This window comes from Crotalus tigris, unplaced genomic scaffold (assembly GCF_016545835.1).
Source record: "Crotalus tigris isolate CLP2741 ecotype Arizona unplaced genomic scaffold, ASM1654583v1 scf7180000017543.2237141, whole genome shotgun sequence".
In the NCBI taxonomy this organism is placed as follows: domain Eukaryota; kingdom Metazoa; phylum Chordata; class Lepidosauria; order Squamata; family Viperidae; genus Crotalus; species Crotalus tigris.
This window is the reverse complement of record NW_024096463.1, coordinates 1,969,640-1,984,846: the sequence shown is the minus strand read 5'-3', so window position 1 is coordinate 1,984,846 and position 15,207 is coordinate 1,969,640. Positions and strand designations below refer to the sequence as shown.

General features: G+C 38.1%; 1 protein-coding gene across 1 annotated transcript in view; it reads left to right on the top strand.

The window, feature by feature from the left end:
• LOC120299614 (semaphorin-4E-like) overlaps positions 1–15,207 on the top strand; it is a 40,851-nt gene that overhangs the window by 9,260 nt on the left and 16,384 nt on the right. Inside the window, exons 5-8 of the mRNA XM_039324632.1 lie at positions 2,806–2,865; positions 8,449–8,547; positions 12,260–12,359; positions 13,891–14,001. Coding sequence (XP_039180566.1) covers positions 2,806–2,865; positions 8,449–8,547; positions 12,260–12,359; positions 13,891–14,001 — 370 coding nt within the window. The remainder of the gene's footprint in view (positions 1–2,805; positions 2,866–8,448; positions 8,548–12,259; positions 12,360–13,890; positions 14,002–15,207) is intronic.

Below are 15,207 nucleotides of genomic sequence, written 5' to 3'. Positions count from 1 at the left end.
GTAGAGAATGGAACTAGGGGATTAGCCATTTTGGATCTAATTCTCACTAACAGAGATGAAATGATAGACGGTGTTGGAGCCATAGGAACCCTGGGAGGAAGTGATCATGCAATATTAGAATTCAACATTATAGAAGCACAACCAATAGAACACAGTCAAACTAGAGTCTTGGACTTCAAGAGAGCTAATTTCAATAAACTTAGAGAGGGCTTGGGAAGGATTCCATGGATGAGAATCCTCAAGGGGAAAACAACTCAAGAAGCTTGGGAAATTTTGAAAAATGAGATAATAAAAGCACAGTCTAGCACAATACCAACAAAGAGGAAAAATAACAGCTCTCAAAAGAAACCAGCATGGCTGCATAAAGAACTCTCTGACAAATTGAAAGATAAAAAGGACAAGTATAGAAAGTGGAAAGAGGGGAACATAACTAAGTCAGAATATCAGCAAATAGCCCGAGCCTGCAAAGATGAAGTGAAGAAAGCCAAGGCTCAAAATGAACTGAGGCTTGCGACCAAAGTCAAAAATAACAAAAAAAGCTTCTTTCAACATGTAAAAAACAAGAAAAAAGTGAAGGAAATGATTGGTCCATTAGTGGGTGGAAGTGGCAAGAAGGTGACAAGCAACAGGGAGAAAGCAGAACTATTTAACTCATTTTTTGCATCTGTCTTTACACAAAGGGAAAAAACAGACCAACCTATCAAAAATAGTGCCACAAAAAACAAAACAGAAACACAAGTTAAGATAGGCAAGAAAATCGTTAGTGAGCACCTGTCCAGCCTAGATGAGTTCAAATCGCCAGGACCAGACGGATTACACCCCAGAGTTCTCAAGGAACTGGCAGATGTGATATCGGAGCCACTGAACTATATTTTTCAAAGATCCTGGAACACAGGGGAACTACCAGAGGACTGGAAAAGAGCTGATGTAGTTCCCATCCTCAAAAAAGGAAAAAAAATGGATCCAGGAAATTACAGACCTATCAGCCTGACCTCAATACCTGGGAAGATCCTGGAAAAGATAATCAAACAACGAATCAACGAACACCTAGAGGCAAACAAAGTCATTACTAAAAGCCAACATGGGTTTGTCAAAAATAGATCATGCCAGACAAATCTTATTGCATTCTTTGACCAAGTGACAAAATTAGTGGATCAGAGGAATGCTGTGGACATAATTTACTTGGACTTCAGTAAGGCATTTGATAAAGTAGATCACAACCTACTACTTGACAAGATAGAAAAATGTGGGGTAGACAGAACCACCACCAGATGGATCCGTAGCTGGCTGACCGGCCGTACTCAGCGAGTGGTCCTCAATGGAACTGCATCTATATGGAGGGAAGTGTGTAGTGGGGTGCCCCAGGGCTCTGTTCTGGGCCCAGTACTCTTCAACATCTTCATCAACGATTTGGATGAAGGGATAGATGGGGAACTCATCAAATTTGCAGACGACACCAAGCTGGCAGGAATAGCCAACACTCCAGAAGACAGGCTTCAGATACAGAAGGATCTGGACAGACTTGAACACTGGGCACTAACTAACAAAATGAAATTCAATGGTGAAAAAAGCAAGGTTCTACATTTAGGCAAGAAAAACCAAATGCACAAGTACAGCATAGGTGGCACCATGCTCAATAGTAGTAACTGTGAGAGGGACCTCGGAGTCCTAGTAGACAATCACCTAAATATGAGCCAGCAGTGTGCTGCAGCTGCCAAAAAGGCCAACACAGTGCTAGGCTGCATTAACAGAGGGATAGAATCAAGATCACGTGAAGTATTAATACCACTCTTCAATGCCTTGGTAAGGCCACACTTGGAATACTGCATCCAGTTTTGGTCACCACGATGTAAAAAAGATGTTGAGACTCTAGAAAGAGTACAGAGAAGAGCAACAAAGATGATTAGGGGACTGGAGGCTAAAACATATAAGGAACGGTTGCGAGAATTGGGTATGTCTAGTTTAACGAAGAGAAGGACAAGGGGGGACATGATAGCAGTATTCCAATATCTCAGGGGCTGCCATAAAGAAGAGGGAATTAAGCTATTTTCCAAAGCACCTGAAGGCAGGACAAGAAGCAACGGGTGGAAACTAATCAAGGAGAGAAGCAACCTAGAACTAAGGAGAAACTTCCTGACAGTGAGAACAATTAATCAGTGGAACAGCCTGCCTCCAGAAGCAGTAAATGCTCCAACACTGGAAGTTTTTAAGAAGAGACTGGACAGCCATTTGTCCGAAATGGTGTAGGGTTTCCTGCCCGAGCAGGGGGTTGGACTAGATGACCTCCAAGGTCCCTTCCAACTTTACTACTATTACTATTACTATAGCAGTGGTTCTCAACCTGTGGGTCGGGACCCCATTTGGGGTCGAACGACCATTTCACGGGGGTCACCAAACAACGCAGTCCACCATTTTTTCCCCCTTTTCCTTAGCTGTGCTACTCCCTTTTATTCTATTGGCTTTTGAAAGCCAATAGAATAGACTCTCTTGAATAGAGTCTAATTCTATTGGCTTTCAAAAGCCAATAGGAATTGTCCAGGCTGTCTCTGCCCTGCTGAGCCTGCCAAAAGTCCCATTCTGCAAATGGTGCTGCACCAGTTGAGTAGTCCTTGACTTACGACCGGTTGAGTAGTCCTCGACTTACGACCGGTTGGGGGTTGCGGCATTAAAAAGGTTGAGAACCACTGTCCTATAGGAAAGAGGGTATGCCTAACTGAAGGAACTGGCTAGAAACAATAGCATTGACTCAGCATGTTTACTTTATGGAAGATTTTAATATGTTCATTTGCCTGTTTTGATTCCTAGGTATCCTGGTTTGCTTCAGAGGATAGTAAGCTTCAATGTCTTCGCAAAGGAAAAAGCAAGGTGTGCCTTGGTGAAAATATTAAATTGATTTCCGAGATAGAGTATGGTTGCACTTCAGGCTTAAATAAATAGATTTGTTATAGAAATGGCTAGTATATATTATCATATAAAAGTAAGTTGAGGTTTTATGTTACTACCTTATTCAACTGTACCAAAAAGAGCCAGAAGTCAATGTTTTCTCCTTCTTTTCCCCTTTCCCCTACACTTTTCCTCCTTTATTTTCCCATTATTTACATTTTTCTTTGTACTATTGTATATTTTGGTAAACTAATACAATGTTCTAGTCTTAAATTGATTTTAACAATTTCATTTTCTGAGAGAAATGTGAAATGTGAATTGAAATCTCAAGCAGAAATTACTTGGGAACACTAATAAAATAGTGGGGGATTTGATGAGGAAAGTCCTTATAAGAGATGACCAGGCTGAGCTGGAGGGAGGGGTCAAATGTGTCATCAGTCTCAAGTCTCTTCGCATCCACAAGAGATCCAAGTCCAGCCCACCTTGAATTCCATTGACTCTTCTCTCCCTCCAACTTGCTTTGACCGTTAGTAATTCAGATTCTTGTAGAGAGCTTAAGCTTGCAACAAACCTTTGTATTCCTTTGAACCGCCTGTACTCCTGATTTCCTGTGCTTGACAGTCCTACCTGTCAAGCTAGTATCTGTGGTTGGCAATATATAAAGGAACCTGCCTTCAGCAGAAATGATCAGAGAATAAGAAAAGAAAATACATGAGAGGGAATATGATAGCATCCTTTGACTATCTGAAAGAATGGTCTGGGGGCAAATATTAGGTAGAATGAGAACTTTAGTGATATATGGTACAAGTTACAAACTGGGAAAACGTAAATCATTTTTGACTTCCATCTCCTTAGGAGGTACAACTGGCTGTTTTAATCTTCAGTCCTACCTTTAAACTAAAGAAAATGTCCATATTGAAGTCAGATTCCTCATTCCTGGTGGTCCAGGAGGCTATCATTACAGGAAAATGTCTAATCTCCAATTAGTTAGCCCATCTAACTATAGGTTGTCTATCATTTTTGAAAACTCTGGCTCTTATTTGAGAAGCAATCTCCTGCAGTCAGCTGTTAATCTTGAAATCTGACAGTTGTTCTCTCAAAACACAAGGCTTCTTGGAATCTTATAGCTCCCCAGCCTTGGATACCTGACCAATAAGTTGGCCTTAAAATAAAAACTAATTTCTTCAGGCCAGTAGTTCTCTTCCCCGAGTAGTCCTTATTGACAGAAAGGCTGAATGTTTCTTTCAAAACTTATTCTACAGTCCTGAAAAGAAAACAAGGGCTCCCTCTGTACATCATTATCCTCTTCTTAGTTCTCAGATAGTCTTGTGTTATGGACTGCTAGACACTAGTTATCTCAGGAGAAAGGAATATGAGCTGAATTTGGTGTCTGAAGTCTTGGAGCAATTTTTTCATTAGATTGGACCAGGTTACAGGAAGTTTGGAGTCCCTCCTTTTATTTGAAAGTGGATTATTTGGTAGTCTTGTATATTCTATTGGTTTTGCCTGCTATAAATTGTCTTTGCATTCAGGACAAATAATCTGCCATCAACAATACTTGGATGGATTGGATTGCAGTGTTTGGTTGTGTGTTGGTTAGTGTATCATTTCAGTAGTGGTCAATATATAATTCTATGGCTTGCCTAGCAGCTAATAATGAAGTGATGGTATTGTCCATTTAGTAACTAAACATGAGGGGTCCTTAGTGCTCTCCGAGCTTGCTTGTTTTCTTCAAAACGTTGCATTACCCAAACTAGGAAACCTCATCAATGCTAGTAAGGAGTGCTGTTTGCTGTCAGTTTATATTCTGGTGGCTTGCCCTGTCTGTGTGGGTGGGAGCGGTCTTAGAGGTTTTTTTGCTTGGGCTGTTTACTATTGGCTCTTTGGCAGTTTCTTGATTTGGGGTATTGTTTATTTCTCCATTATTGGTAACTAAAGATTTATGCTCCATGGTTGAGGTTGGTTTCTTGTGGTAGCATCTGCCCTTCTTTATTATTGTTCAAGTATTGTCACCAGTTGTCATTTTGTAAAACATTTTCCTACAAAGCACCATAAAAATGGGAATTTTTAACACTGGAGCTTGATAAAAAAAGTGAACTTCAGTTACTGAAGTAGTGTTTGTCTATTACTACTGCTATTTATGAATTCGTTCATTTGAGAAGATGGGAACGGATAGTCTAAACCAGAGTTTTTCCACTTCTGCAGCTTTAAAACGGCTGAAAAAAATTTGGCAGTTGAAGTTCACACAAATCGTTGAGATCAAAAAACTGGTCTCAGTCAACTATTGCCAGGCATTTCTAGGTCTCCTTTTTGGAGTCAGTTGAAGAACAGCTTCAACATTGTTAATTTAGGGATAAATGACTTTCTAACTCACCACATCACCAAAATGTTTCTCACTAGAACTAGAACTAAGGAGAAAATTCCTGACAGTTAGAACAATTAACCAGTGGAACAACCTGCCTCCAGAAGCAGTGAATGCTCCAACACTGGAAGTTTTTAAGAAGAAACAGGACAGCCATTTGTCCGAAACGGTATAGGGTTACCTGCCTGAGCAGGGGGTTGGACTAGATGACCTCCAAGGTCCCTTCCAACTTTATTATTATTATTATTGTTATTATTATTATTACTTCTGACTAGACCAGTGGTTCTCAACCTGTGGGTCGCGACCCCATTTGGGGTCGAACGACCATTTCACGGGGGTCGCCAAACAACGCAGTCTGCCATTTTTTCCCCCTTTTCCTTAGCTGTGCTACTCCCTTTTATTCTATTGGCTTTTGAAAGCCAATAGAATAGACTCTCTTGAATAGAGTCTAATTCTATTGGCTTTCAAAAGCCAATAGGAATTGTCCAGGCTGTCTCTGCCCTGCTGAGCCCGCCAAAAGTTCCATTCTGCAAACGGTGCTGCAAGTTGTCTGCAGCGAAGGCGAGCTGTCTGGAAGCTTCCACCCCTCCCTGCTGAGCAACTACTAAAAATGTAAGTAAAAGAGGGCCAGGGGCGGGAGGTGGGAGGCCGGCGGGCGCAGGGAGGGTTGCTGGCATGCATGGGGCCCGGCGGGTGCCTTATCTCCCTTGGGCTGGGCCAGCTGATGGCCCAGCTGGTGGTCGGCCTGCTCCGTCTCTGCCGCTTGCCAGCTACGCCTCGGCCGGCGCAGGGGGAGGCACCACGCATGCGTGGCGCTCCCGAGCAGGGAAAGTCCTCAACTTATGACCGGTTGGGTAGTCCTCGACTTACGACCGTTGGGTAGTCCTCGATTTACGACCGGTTGGGGGGTCGTGGCATTAAAAAGGTTGAGAATCACTGGACTAGACCCATATAAACATTCGAAGCTTGACCATCAAACTTCCTTTCTTAATCAGTTACTGGTTTTAAATGTATCAAATGATCCAGTCAAGATTTGCTGAAAATGACAAAAAGGATGGTAATACATTCATCAGTTTCCTACAATACTAGATTCAATAGTGTTTGAAATTTGGATTCCTGCATTGAGAATGTCATTAACTTAAATGTAACTTCAACCTCTAGGATTCTAACAGGGATTATCATAGCACTAGAAGCTATGTTTTGTGGGGAAAAAACAAAGGAATTAAGAATGTCTAGTCTTAAGAAAATCAGGCTAAGGGGAGACATGATTAGATATTAGAAAATTTAGAAAATGTAAGTCTCCTAGCCTGACATAAGGCCTTGAAGAGCTAGTACTTCCCATAAGCACTGGGGTAGTGTGAAGCTGCAGCTGAATGTGAATATTTGTGTGATGATGAAATGGGTTGCCTTTTGGGCGCAGGGAAGCTTTTGTTGTGGTTTCATAGGTGTTGTGTTTTTTCTTATTTGTGAACTGCCAAGATTTATGATAAACAGATAGGAGGCTATATGAGTTTTTTAAATAAGTTAATTAAATACTTCCTAAGAGCAAAAGCTTTCAGCAGTGAGACCAATTACCTACAGAGGGTCTCTCTCACTGGAAATGTTCTAGCAGAAACTAAACTGTCATCGGTCTAAGATGTTTTAATTTGCATTTATTTTTCACAGAGCCATATTTTGGACTTGACAGCCTAAATAGTATTTTTGAACTCTGTTCTAGCAAGAAACTCTCTAATTTTTCCTCTTCTTTAGCTTTCTTTCATAAAATCTTTTGAATGGGAATACTACAGCTAGAAACTGAGAACTTGATTCATGTATACTCTCTGCTCTGCTACTGAATGGGGCTCTGTTCTTCAAAGTACCCTTTCCAAACCCATCCGCTTGTTTCACTTAGGAGTTAGGATTTTGTTTCCCTCAGCTGCTGTCTTTAACAGGTGAGGATGTTAATACAAATCCACTGAATTATGAACCTTTTCTTTCCATCCATCTCCAAATCCAAGTAGTAATATGCATGGTCTGGAGATTATCCTGGCCATTAATTATTAAATAGAATAACATTACATTTTTAGATCCTCTTAAGTACAGATAGGCCTCGACTTACAACAATTCATTTAGTGACTGTTCAAAGTTACACTGAAAAAGTGACATAACCATTTTTCATACTTATGACTGTTGCAGCAACCCCATGGTCACATGATTTACATTTGGATGCTTGACAACTGGTTCATATTTATGATGACTGCAGTGTCCCTGGGTCATGTGACCATTTTTTGCAACCTTCTAACAAACTATGGGGAAATCAGATTCACTTAACAACCGGGTTACTAATTTAACAACTGCAGTGGTTCACTTAACAAATGTGACAAGGAAAGTCATAAAATGGGACAAAACTCACTTAACAAATTTCTCACTTAGTAACATAAATTCTGGGCTCAATTGTGGTTGTAAGTCGAGGACTACCTGTACACATATATTTATGCTTCACTGCAAACTACTTTGTGAACTCTTCCAAAAACACAGTTTTGAATAGAAATATAGGAAACATTGGGAAAACTGTGAATTATCTTATATAGGAAGAAGTATGGTTATGTGTTATTTATTTATTGCAACATTTCTATATCACTCTAACTTCTCACTACTTGATAAAAACCTAGACCCCCTTTCACCTGAAGAGAGTGCCAGAATAAAATAGTTATGGCTATTATCTCCTTCTGCTGCTTCAGCAGTAGCTGCAATTCTAGCAGAACCTTTAAGTCATGGACCTGCTTTTTCAGGGGAAGGGCCAGCTTGTCCAGAACCATGTTAAGCACTGGGATCAAGCCAAATCAATCTATAAATAGTAAAAGAGCAAGGGCTTAATATATGGTTTGAAGGAGAAAATGCATTTTTTTTCTCGCTAGAATCAGTAAAAGGGTCTCAAATACATTAGAAGTAATTTAATATATTTTGAAGAGAGAAATTAAAACTCATTATCATATAAATAATTTTCCTGTTCATCCAGTGTCCTAAAATTACTTAACTGCACTATTTATCAGTGCATTTGTTAGAAAAGTGCACCCTGTGTTCTTTCCAGAAGACAAGCATTGTTCTCCTGCCCAGGGATCTTACAATGCCAGTCTTTGCTTACCTTCAACAGCAGAATTGTTTTATAAGGTTGAGAATATAATTGCAGTTTTTGAAGTTAATCATTTGTGTGCATTTTTCAGGCAGAATGCAACAACTATATACTTATTATGCATAAGATAAATGCAACAAATTTATATGTCTGTGGCACAAATGCATTTCATCCAGCTTGTCGTTACATGGTAAGTTCATAGCATATTTTGGGGGGATATTGCAATATGTCTTTTACTTATGGGAACAAATTGTCATTTAGTCATAGTATTTATCCTAAGCCACTTTCTGAGTCATAGGAGGCTACAAAATAGTATAAGAATGCTAGAAATAAGTAATGTAGAATACACATCTCAATGGTTTGTACAAGCAAGTACAGGTAGTCCTCGACTTACAACCATTATTGAGCCCAAAATTTCTGTTGCTTAGTGAACATTTGCCCCATTTTATGACCTTTCTTGCCACAGTTGTTAAGTGAATCACTATAGTTGTTAAGTTAGTAACATGGCTGTTAAGTGAATCTTGCTTCTCGATTGATTTTGCTTGTCAGAAATCACAAAAGGTGATCACATGATCCTGAGACACTGCAGCCATCAAATATGAATCAGTTGCCAAGTATCTAAATTTTGATCATGTAACCATGGAGATGCTGCAATGGTCATGAATGTGAAAAATGATCATATACTTTTTTCAGTGCCATTGTAACTTTGAATGGTCACTAAATGAACTGTTGTAAGTTGAGGACTACCATTAGGACTATCCATTGCAAAAAATTTTCTTCGCCCTGTTAAAATGGAGGAAATGGTACTATTTACAAAAGATAGTACAAGATCCAACCATATTCATCCTATTTCTTTTACTTGGTTTTTAAAATTGTTATGTTATCCTAAACAAGGGTCATAAATTCTTTATAAGAATTCTAATTTATCATAGTATTTGAACTAGCTAAGCAACCCTTAGTTATCATGTTTGAGAAATTGGGAATATCACTAATCCCCACAATGGAAATATGGATGATATTAATAACTGTTAAGAAAAAGGTTTTGCAAATATTATGAAAAAGACTTGCAATTTAGGAATAAGTTGTCAATCCTCTTGCTCTTTTTGATCACACTCCTTTGCCTATGTCAAAGGAGATACTCCTCATGGGCTGGGACCAGATCCCTCACAAAACAGCAACAGCCTCACCATTTTAATTAGGAACAGTAGTGACCAAACAAGTCAATTACAATCGTTGTGCATCAGAAAGCCAAAATAACATCAGATCAAAGAATCCGAATACCCTCTGGAAAGCATGTACAGTAAGTGTTATATCTCATCCTTCCAACTGTTTTCTCTATTCTCCCAAGTCTGCTGTTCCAGAGAAATGCCACATAGTGATGAATGACATCTCCTCCTAATGTACTGTAGGTGATAAAATAGCATCTTCACAAAAGTTCTGCAATTTTTAAAATTCCATTCAAGAAAAATTAATGGGGTTGGAGAGCCAGCTTAGACTAATATGTGAGATTACAGATTTTCTGTGGAATGAGATAAATTCTGGAATGGTATGGAAAGAAGCCTCTTTGGATTTCTCGGAGACTTGTTTTCACATACCATTCAGCTTACTAAAACCATCTTTGAGTATGAGTTTTCACTTCTAATAATTAATATTCTCTGGAACAAACGTCTTTATTAATATTACAGTTGCAGGAAATTATGTTCATTGCAGGAAACTGTGTTCATATCTGGATAATTTCCATTGTCTGCTGTCCTTCTCTCTACAACAAGGCAAAATAGACATAGGGGCCATAAAATTTTTTAGAGAAGAGCCTTACAGCTCCCTCACATAGATTTCACCACTTGTGAGCTGTTTAAGTATTCAACTGTATATTTTTTCCTCTTTTTAAAAAAGTATAGTTTTATTGAAATTATCATAATATAAAATACAAATGAAAATAAAGATATTAGGGAAATGTGGAAGGGAAGAGAGGGAAAAAGTGCGGGTTAGGGAAAAAGGAAAGAAAAAATGTTAACTTCCAACCCTTTTCAGCATAATAAAATAAAAATAGTAAGGCAAACCTTAATTTTTTACTTTTACATATTTACTATAAACTAGTCATTTCTATAACAATAAACTTATCTAATCAGCAAATCCCAGTCAGAATTTCATTTCTTTTTCTGTCTCAAACACAAAATCTAGAAGCCTTTCAAAGTAGAAAGAAAGTTGGGTATATTTTTTCTTTGATTAAAACAGTTATTTTATCCATCTTTGCTAGCTCCATCAATTTTTCCATCCATTCTTCCATTGTGGGGATTAATACATGTTTCCAGTTTTGCACATAAACAATTCTTGTTGTAGTCAACATATGCAAAAAAAACTTCCAGAGTTTTTTCAAGTTCTTTGTCCAATAGTCCTAAAAGGAAAATATCTGGTTTCAATTTTATATTCATTTTAAGAAACTTCTGCATTAAAATATAAATCTGGCCCAAATATTACTTTGTTTTATTACAAGTCCATCAAAGATGATAAGACATTCCTTCTTTACAATTATGTTTTCATCATACATTTGAAATACTTATATATATTTGGCTGTATTTTTTCTTCAGATGAACAGAAAACAAATATTGGAAAGGATTACAGTATTAGGTTCTGCATGCCACCCTACAGAGGCTCAATGATGGTATATAGCAGTGGTGGCGAACCTATGGCACGGGTGCTAGAGGCGGCACTCAGAGCCCTCTCTGTGGGCATGTGCGCCCTCACTCCAGTCCTAGGCCTTCAGCTGGATTTTATAAAACCTTTTCGCTTTAGGCCTCCACTGCCGTGTACAAAAAAAAAGGTTCAATCAATCAGTGAATTTCAACTTCTCACGGGAAAAAAAAAGATCTTGTAAAGTTGGAATTGATTGATTGAACTTTTTAGTCCCAGTCTGCTGTTACCACTGCAGCCACGCCCACCAATGGGCCACACCCATCCAATGGGCCACACCCACCCGGCACCCGACGATGCATAAATGGGTTTGGGGTTGCATTTTGGGCACTCGATCTCTAAAAGGTTCACCATCACTGGTATATAGTGACATAATTTTGAGAAGTGAAAATACTCTCATAATTTTATTCTGGTTCCATACTGATAAACATTTCCCTTCAGAGGTGGCTGACCTTTGCTTTTCATATGAACACCTTTATGGATCCTCCAATGCATTATTGTAACCTCTGATGTTAGTACATGGAGATGAGAAGTACATTGCTCATGAAAGATGACATACTCTTGGGAATGCTTTGGAATCCTATAGTAACTCCATACAGTCATCATAGGATCATTTAGTTTCCAGTCTGTTCAATCCATTATATGTTAAGATAATCAAAACTAGTTACTGAGTCTTACCAAGGAGACTTTAAGTTATGCTGTCTGATAAATAAGACTTCCATTCTTTTTTGTGATCAGATTCTCACTTTCTCTCCTAGTTTAGAGCATATTAGGTCTTGACATTTAACAGAAATCTGGCTCAAGTGGGTGGACGTACATTCAAAGGAATGGATTTTTTCACAATTCAATCAACGGCAAAATTAGGATAGATTTTTGACAGCTAGTGGAGATGGCAGATGGACTACTGTCAGTTGATCTTTAGGACTCTCTTACATTTTTCCACTCAACCTTTTGCTAAACAGGACTTTTTACAGCATCAGAATATGGAGAGCATCCTAGACTTTGGTTTCCAGTCTTGAGATTTTTCTCAATAGAACCTCCTTAGTCTTTGCTTTCATATAAAGCACTGTTTCAGTCATCCAGATTCATGCTCAGCTTGGAAGTTGAATGGAGTCAAGGGGCTTTATCTTTTAATGGATAAGTAAACCATGGTTTAGCAAGAAGTGTGAACATTGTCACTAATACATCTCTCTGGGAATTATTTAAAATAGGTAATTGACAATATGAAATTAAAGTTGTATACAAGAGCTACAGAAAGCAGAGGAAGATGTCCATATGAACCAACTGTGAGTTATGCCTCTTTAATGGTCGGTAAGTTTTCTCCTTGCCCTGAAAAATTTCTTGATATCTTTTTTATTTAGTCATGGTTGTCAAGCACTGATTACTCAAATTAGAATGAATATATTTCAGATGTGATGTTGCTTATCAGTCTTTGAATAAAAGACTGGTTTGAAAACGCTATCAGGAAACTAATGGCATATGCAATCCACCTGTATATCAGTTCTTCCTCAATAGCTGGCTGATGTAGGAATTTATTTTTGAAAGATGCTAATGACATATTTATTCTTTTTCAACTTTGTCTCATTTCACCTTTGTTCTTTCCTGTATACTATAGATCATAGTGGGGAGGGGGGATATTACCCTATTCTGCAAGCAGCAGCTTTTTGGTTAAAAAAATTAAAGAAGAAGCTGATATATTTACACAAAAACTCTTTTCAAACCATTTTCTATTGTCATTGGCAATCAATGTAGCCTTTTAAACTTAGCTGCTTGTTTTCCTCTATTTTTGGAACTTGCTGATATGTTTGACCATGGCTTCATTCTGTCAGCCATATGTTTGCAATGGAAGCTAAATTGCTGACAGCAGTCAAAGTGTCAGTCTCGGCTAAAGGCTGTACAAAGCTCTTAAGCAAAATGCCCTCAACTCTCTCCTCCCACCTCCATTGTAATTCCACATAGTCGTCATTATTGTAGCTGTCTCCTTTCTCTGACTTCAGTCCATTTTTCTTGCTCCTGTCAGTGCTAAGTCACCTTCAAGCACAATTGAACAGATAACAATAGCAAGAAGGAGAAATAGTAAGCTCAAGAGGAGGAACAGATGTTGGTGTGGAGTAAGAGGGACTGACTTTGCCAATCCTTAATGTTGGCACTAGTATTTTCATATTAAGATGAAGAAAGCTATGCTATTGAACTTGCAATAATGCAAGGATGGCTTTTTGTGTTCATGTTGTTTATTAAAAATTGGTTGGTTATGTGCCATTGAGTCAGATTCAATTCCTAGCAATTGAATACTCATAATCCTGACTTGCCTTACAAAAGTGTAATTTTTCTAATGATGCTCCTGTTCTGTTTTAATACCACATATCAACCTTTATCTACCTTTTCCTCTTCTACTTCCTTTATGTCTTGCCATGAAGTATAGCAACATTTATTTAACTTGCTAAATTAAAATTAGATTAAGCAGGTTTAATAGTTGTGCATGCTTCATCATTCTGTGGAGAACTGCTGTAGCTCAAACTAATGTTAGGCTACTCACATGTTAAACAACCATATTTAATCTATTTTTATTTTAAAGGAAAAGGAGCTATGAGACCCTAGTCCAGCATCATATTGTTGATGCTGATCATGGACCTTTCCATAACCCACATGCATGTTATTAAATTCCAAAGGTGCCATTTGTAGCAGTGGCCAGGATTTGACATGGCTCACACGTCTTCTATGCTTTTGCTTCTATATTTATCTGTGAGCTATCCTTGAGCTATAGCTCACACAATATACCCATCTCCTTTTGCAAATTGTGGCAGGGCTAAAAAGATACATCTTTTTATTTGCTTCATCTCAGATGGTGCACTTTATACAGCTACTTCAAATAACTTCTTGGGTACAGAGCCAATTATATTGCGGAGTTTCAGGAATCCTTTAAGGACAGAATATAAAGCATCTTGGCTTAATGGTAAGACATTTTGTATAAAATTAATGGAGCAAGTGGGGCTTCTTTTGGAAGTTAGTCTTTACTGTGATTTCAGCTGCCTGTGTCACACATTATCACAAATCAAATTTTTAACATACAATTAAAGTTGTCAGCATTAGACAAATTTGCTTGATGAGAAAATAACACTATAAGGAGCATATTGGAGCTCTGGTAGTAGCTTAATAAGTAAGTAATTTTTTATTGAAAAAATAAGTCTTCTTTTCCAATTTTATCAGGGATAAATGTAGCTCAAGAAAATATCTTGAAATTATAACCTAGTCTTTAGACAAAAACAGCTGTATAATAGAATTGTTGCAGATTTTAGTTAGAGAGCTTTGGAATAAAGGCTGTTTTAGAAGATTTTAAAATAATGGACATGCTGCCATCCCCATTCATTCTTGGTCCACAAGTTGGCTAATTGCTCTATAACTCTCACTCAGAACACCCTAGAAGGAAAAGGAAAGAGATTCACTGGATTCTCTCACAGGATCCTTTTGCTTCTTTTCCAAAAACAGTATTGTCTTCTTTTTTTCCCCAGTTGATTAATGTTAGGAATAGGGTAAGCTAATCCTGTCTTCTCCCACCCTATCAGGAAAGCAATTAATAAACAGATTCATTTTTTCAGAGTTGGAGTGTTATAGAAAACAAAAGTTCTGTTTCAGACTCTGTGTACTCCTGCTTTAATTCAGTAATCTACTCTGAACATTTCCCCCCCTCCCCCAAGTACTACTGTGATACCTCATTGTGGCATAAAGAAAAGTTCCTGGGAGGGATGAGTGAAGAATTTCAGGAGTGTATATACAAAGAATGTATACTTCTAGTGGGTCACATAACTCATGAAGTGATATAGGAAGATGCTGGAGGCAAATGATCTTTTTAATGACAATGGCAAAGGTATCATTTCATATTGTGCAGGAAAAGACAAGAGTAAATGTGTTTTACTAAGAAAACCATTTGGATAAGCAATATAAAGTGATTAATGAAATAGTCCTGGATGATGAACCTGAATCTTTAAGATTATACTCAACATGCTACTGAGAAAGAGCTAAGGCTCCTTTGTAGTATCAATGACACAGTCAGACCAAAGCCTTCTGGACATCTGGTTGTTGATGTTGCCATGTGGGAAAATAAAACCTGAAGCTGCAAAAATAAATTTATAGTGGGAATTTTGAGTGTAAATGCCTGAAT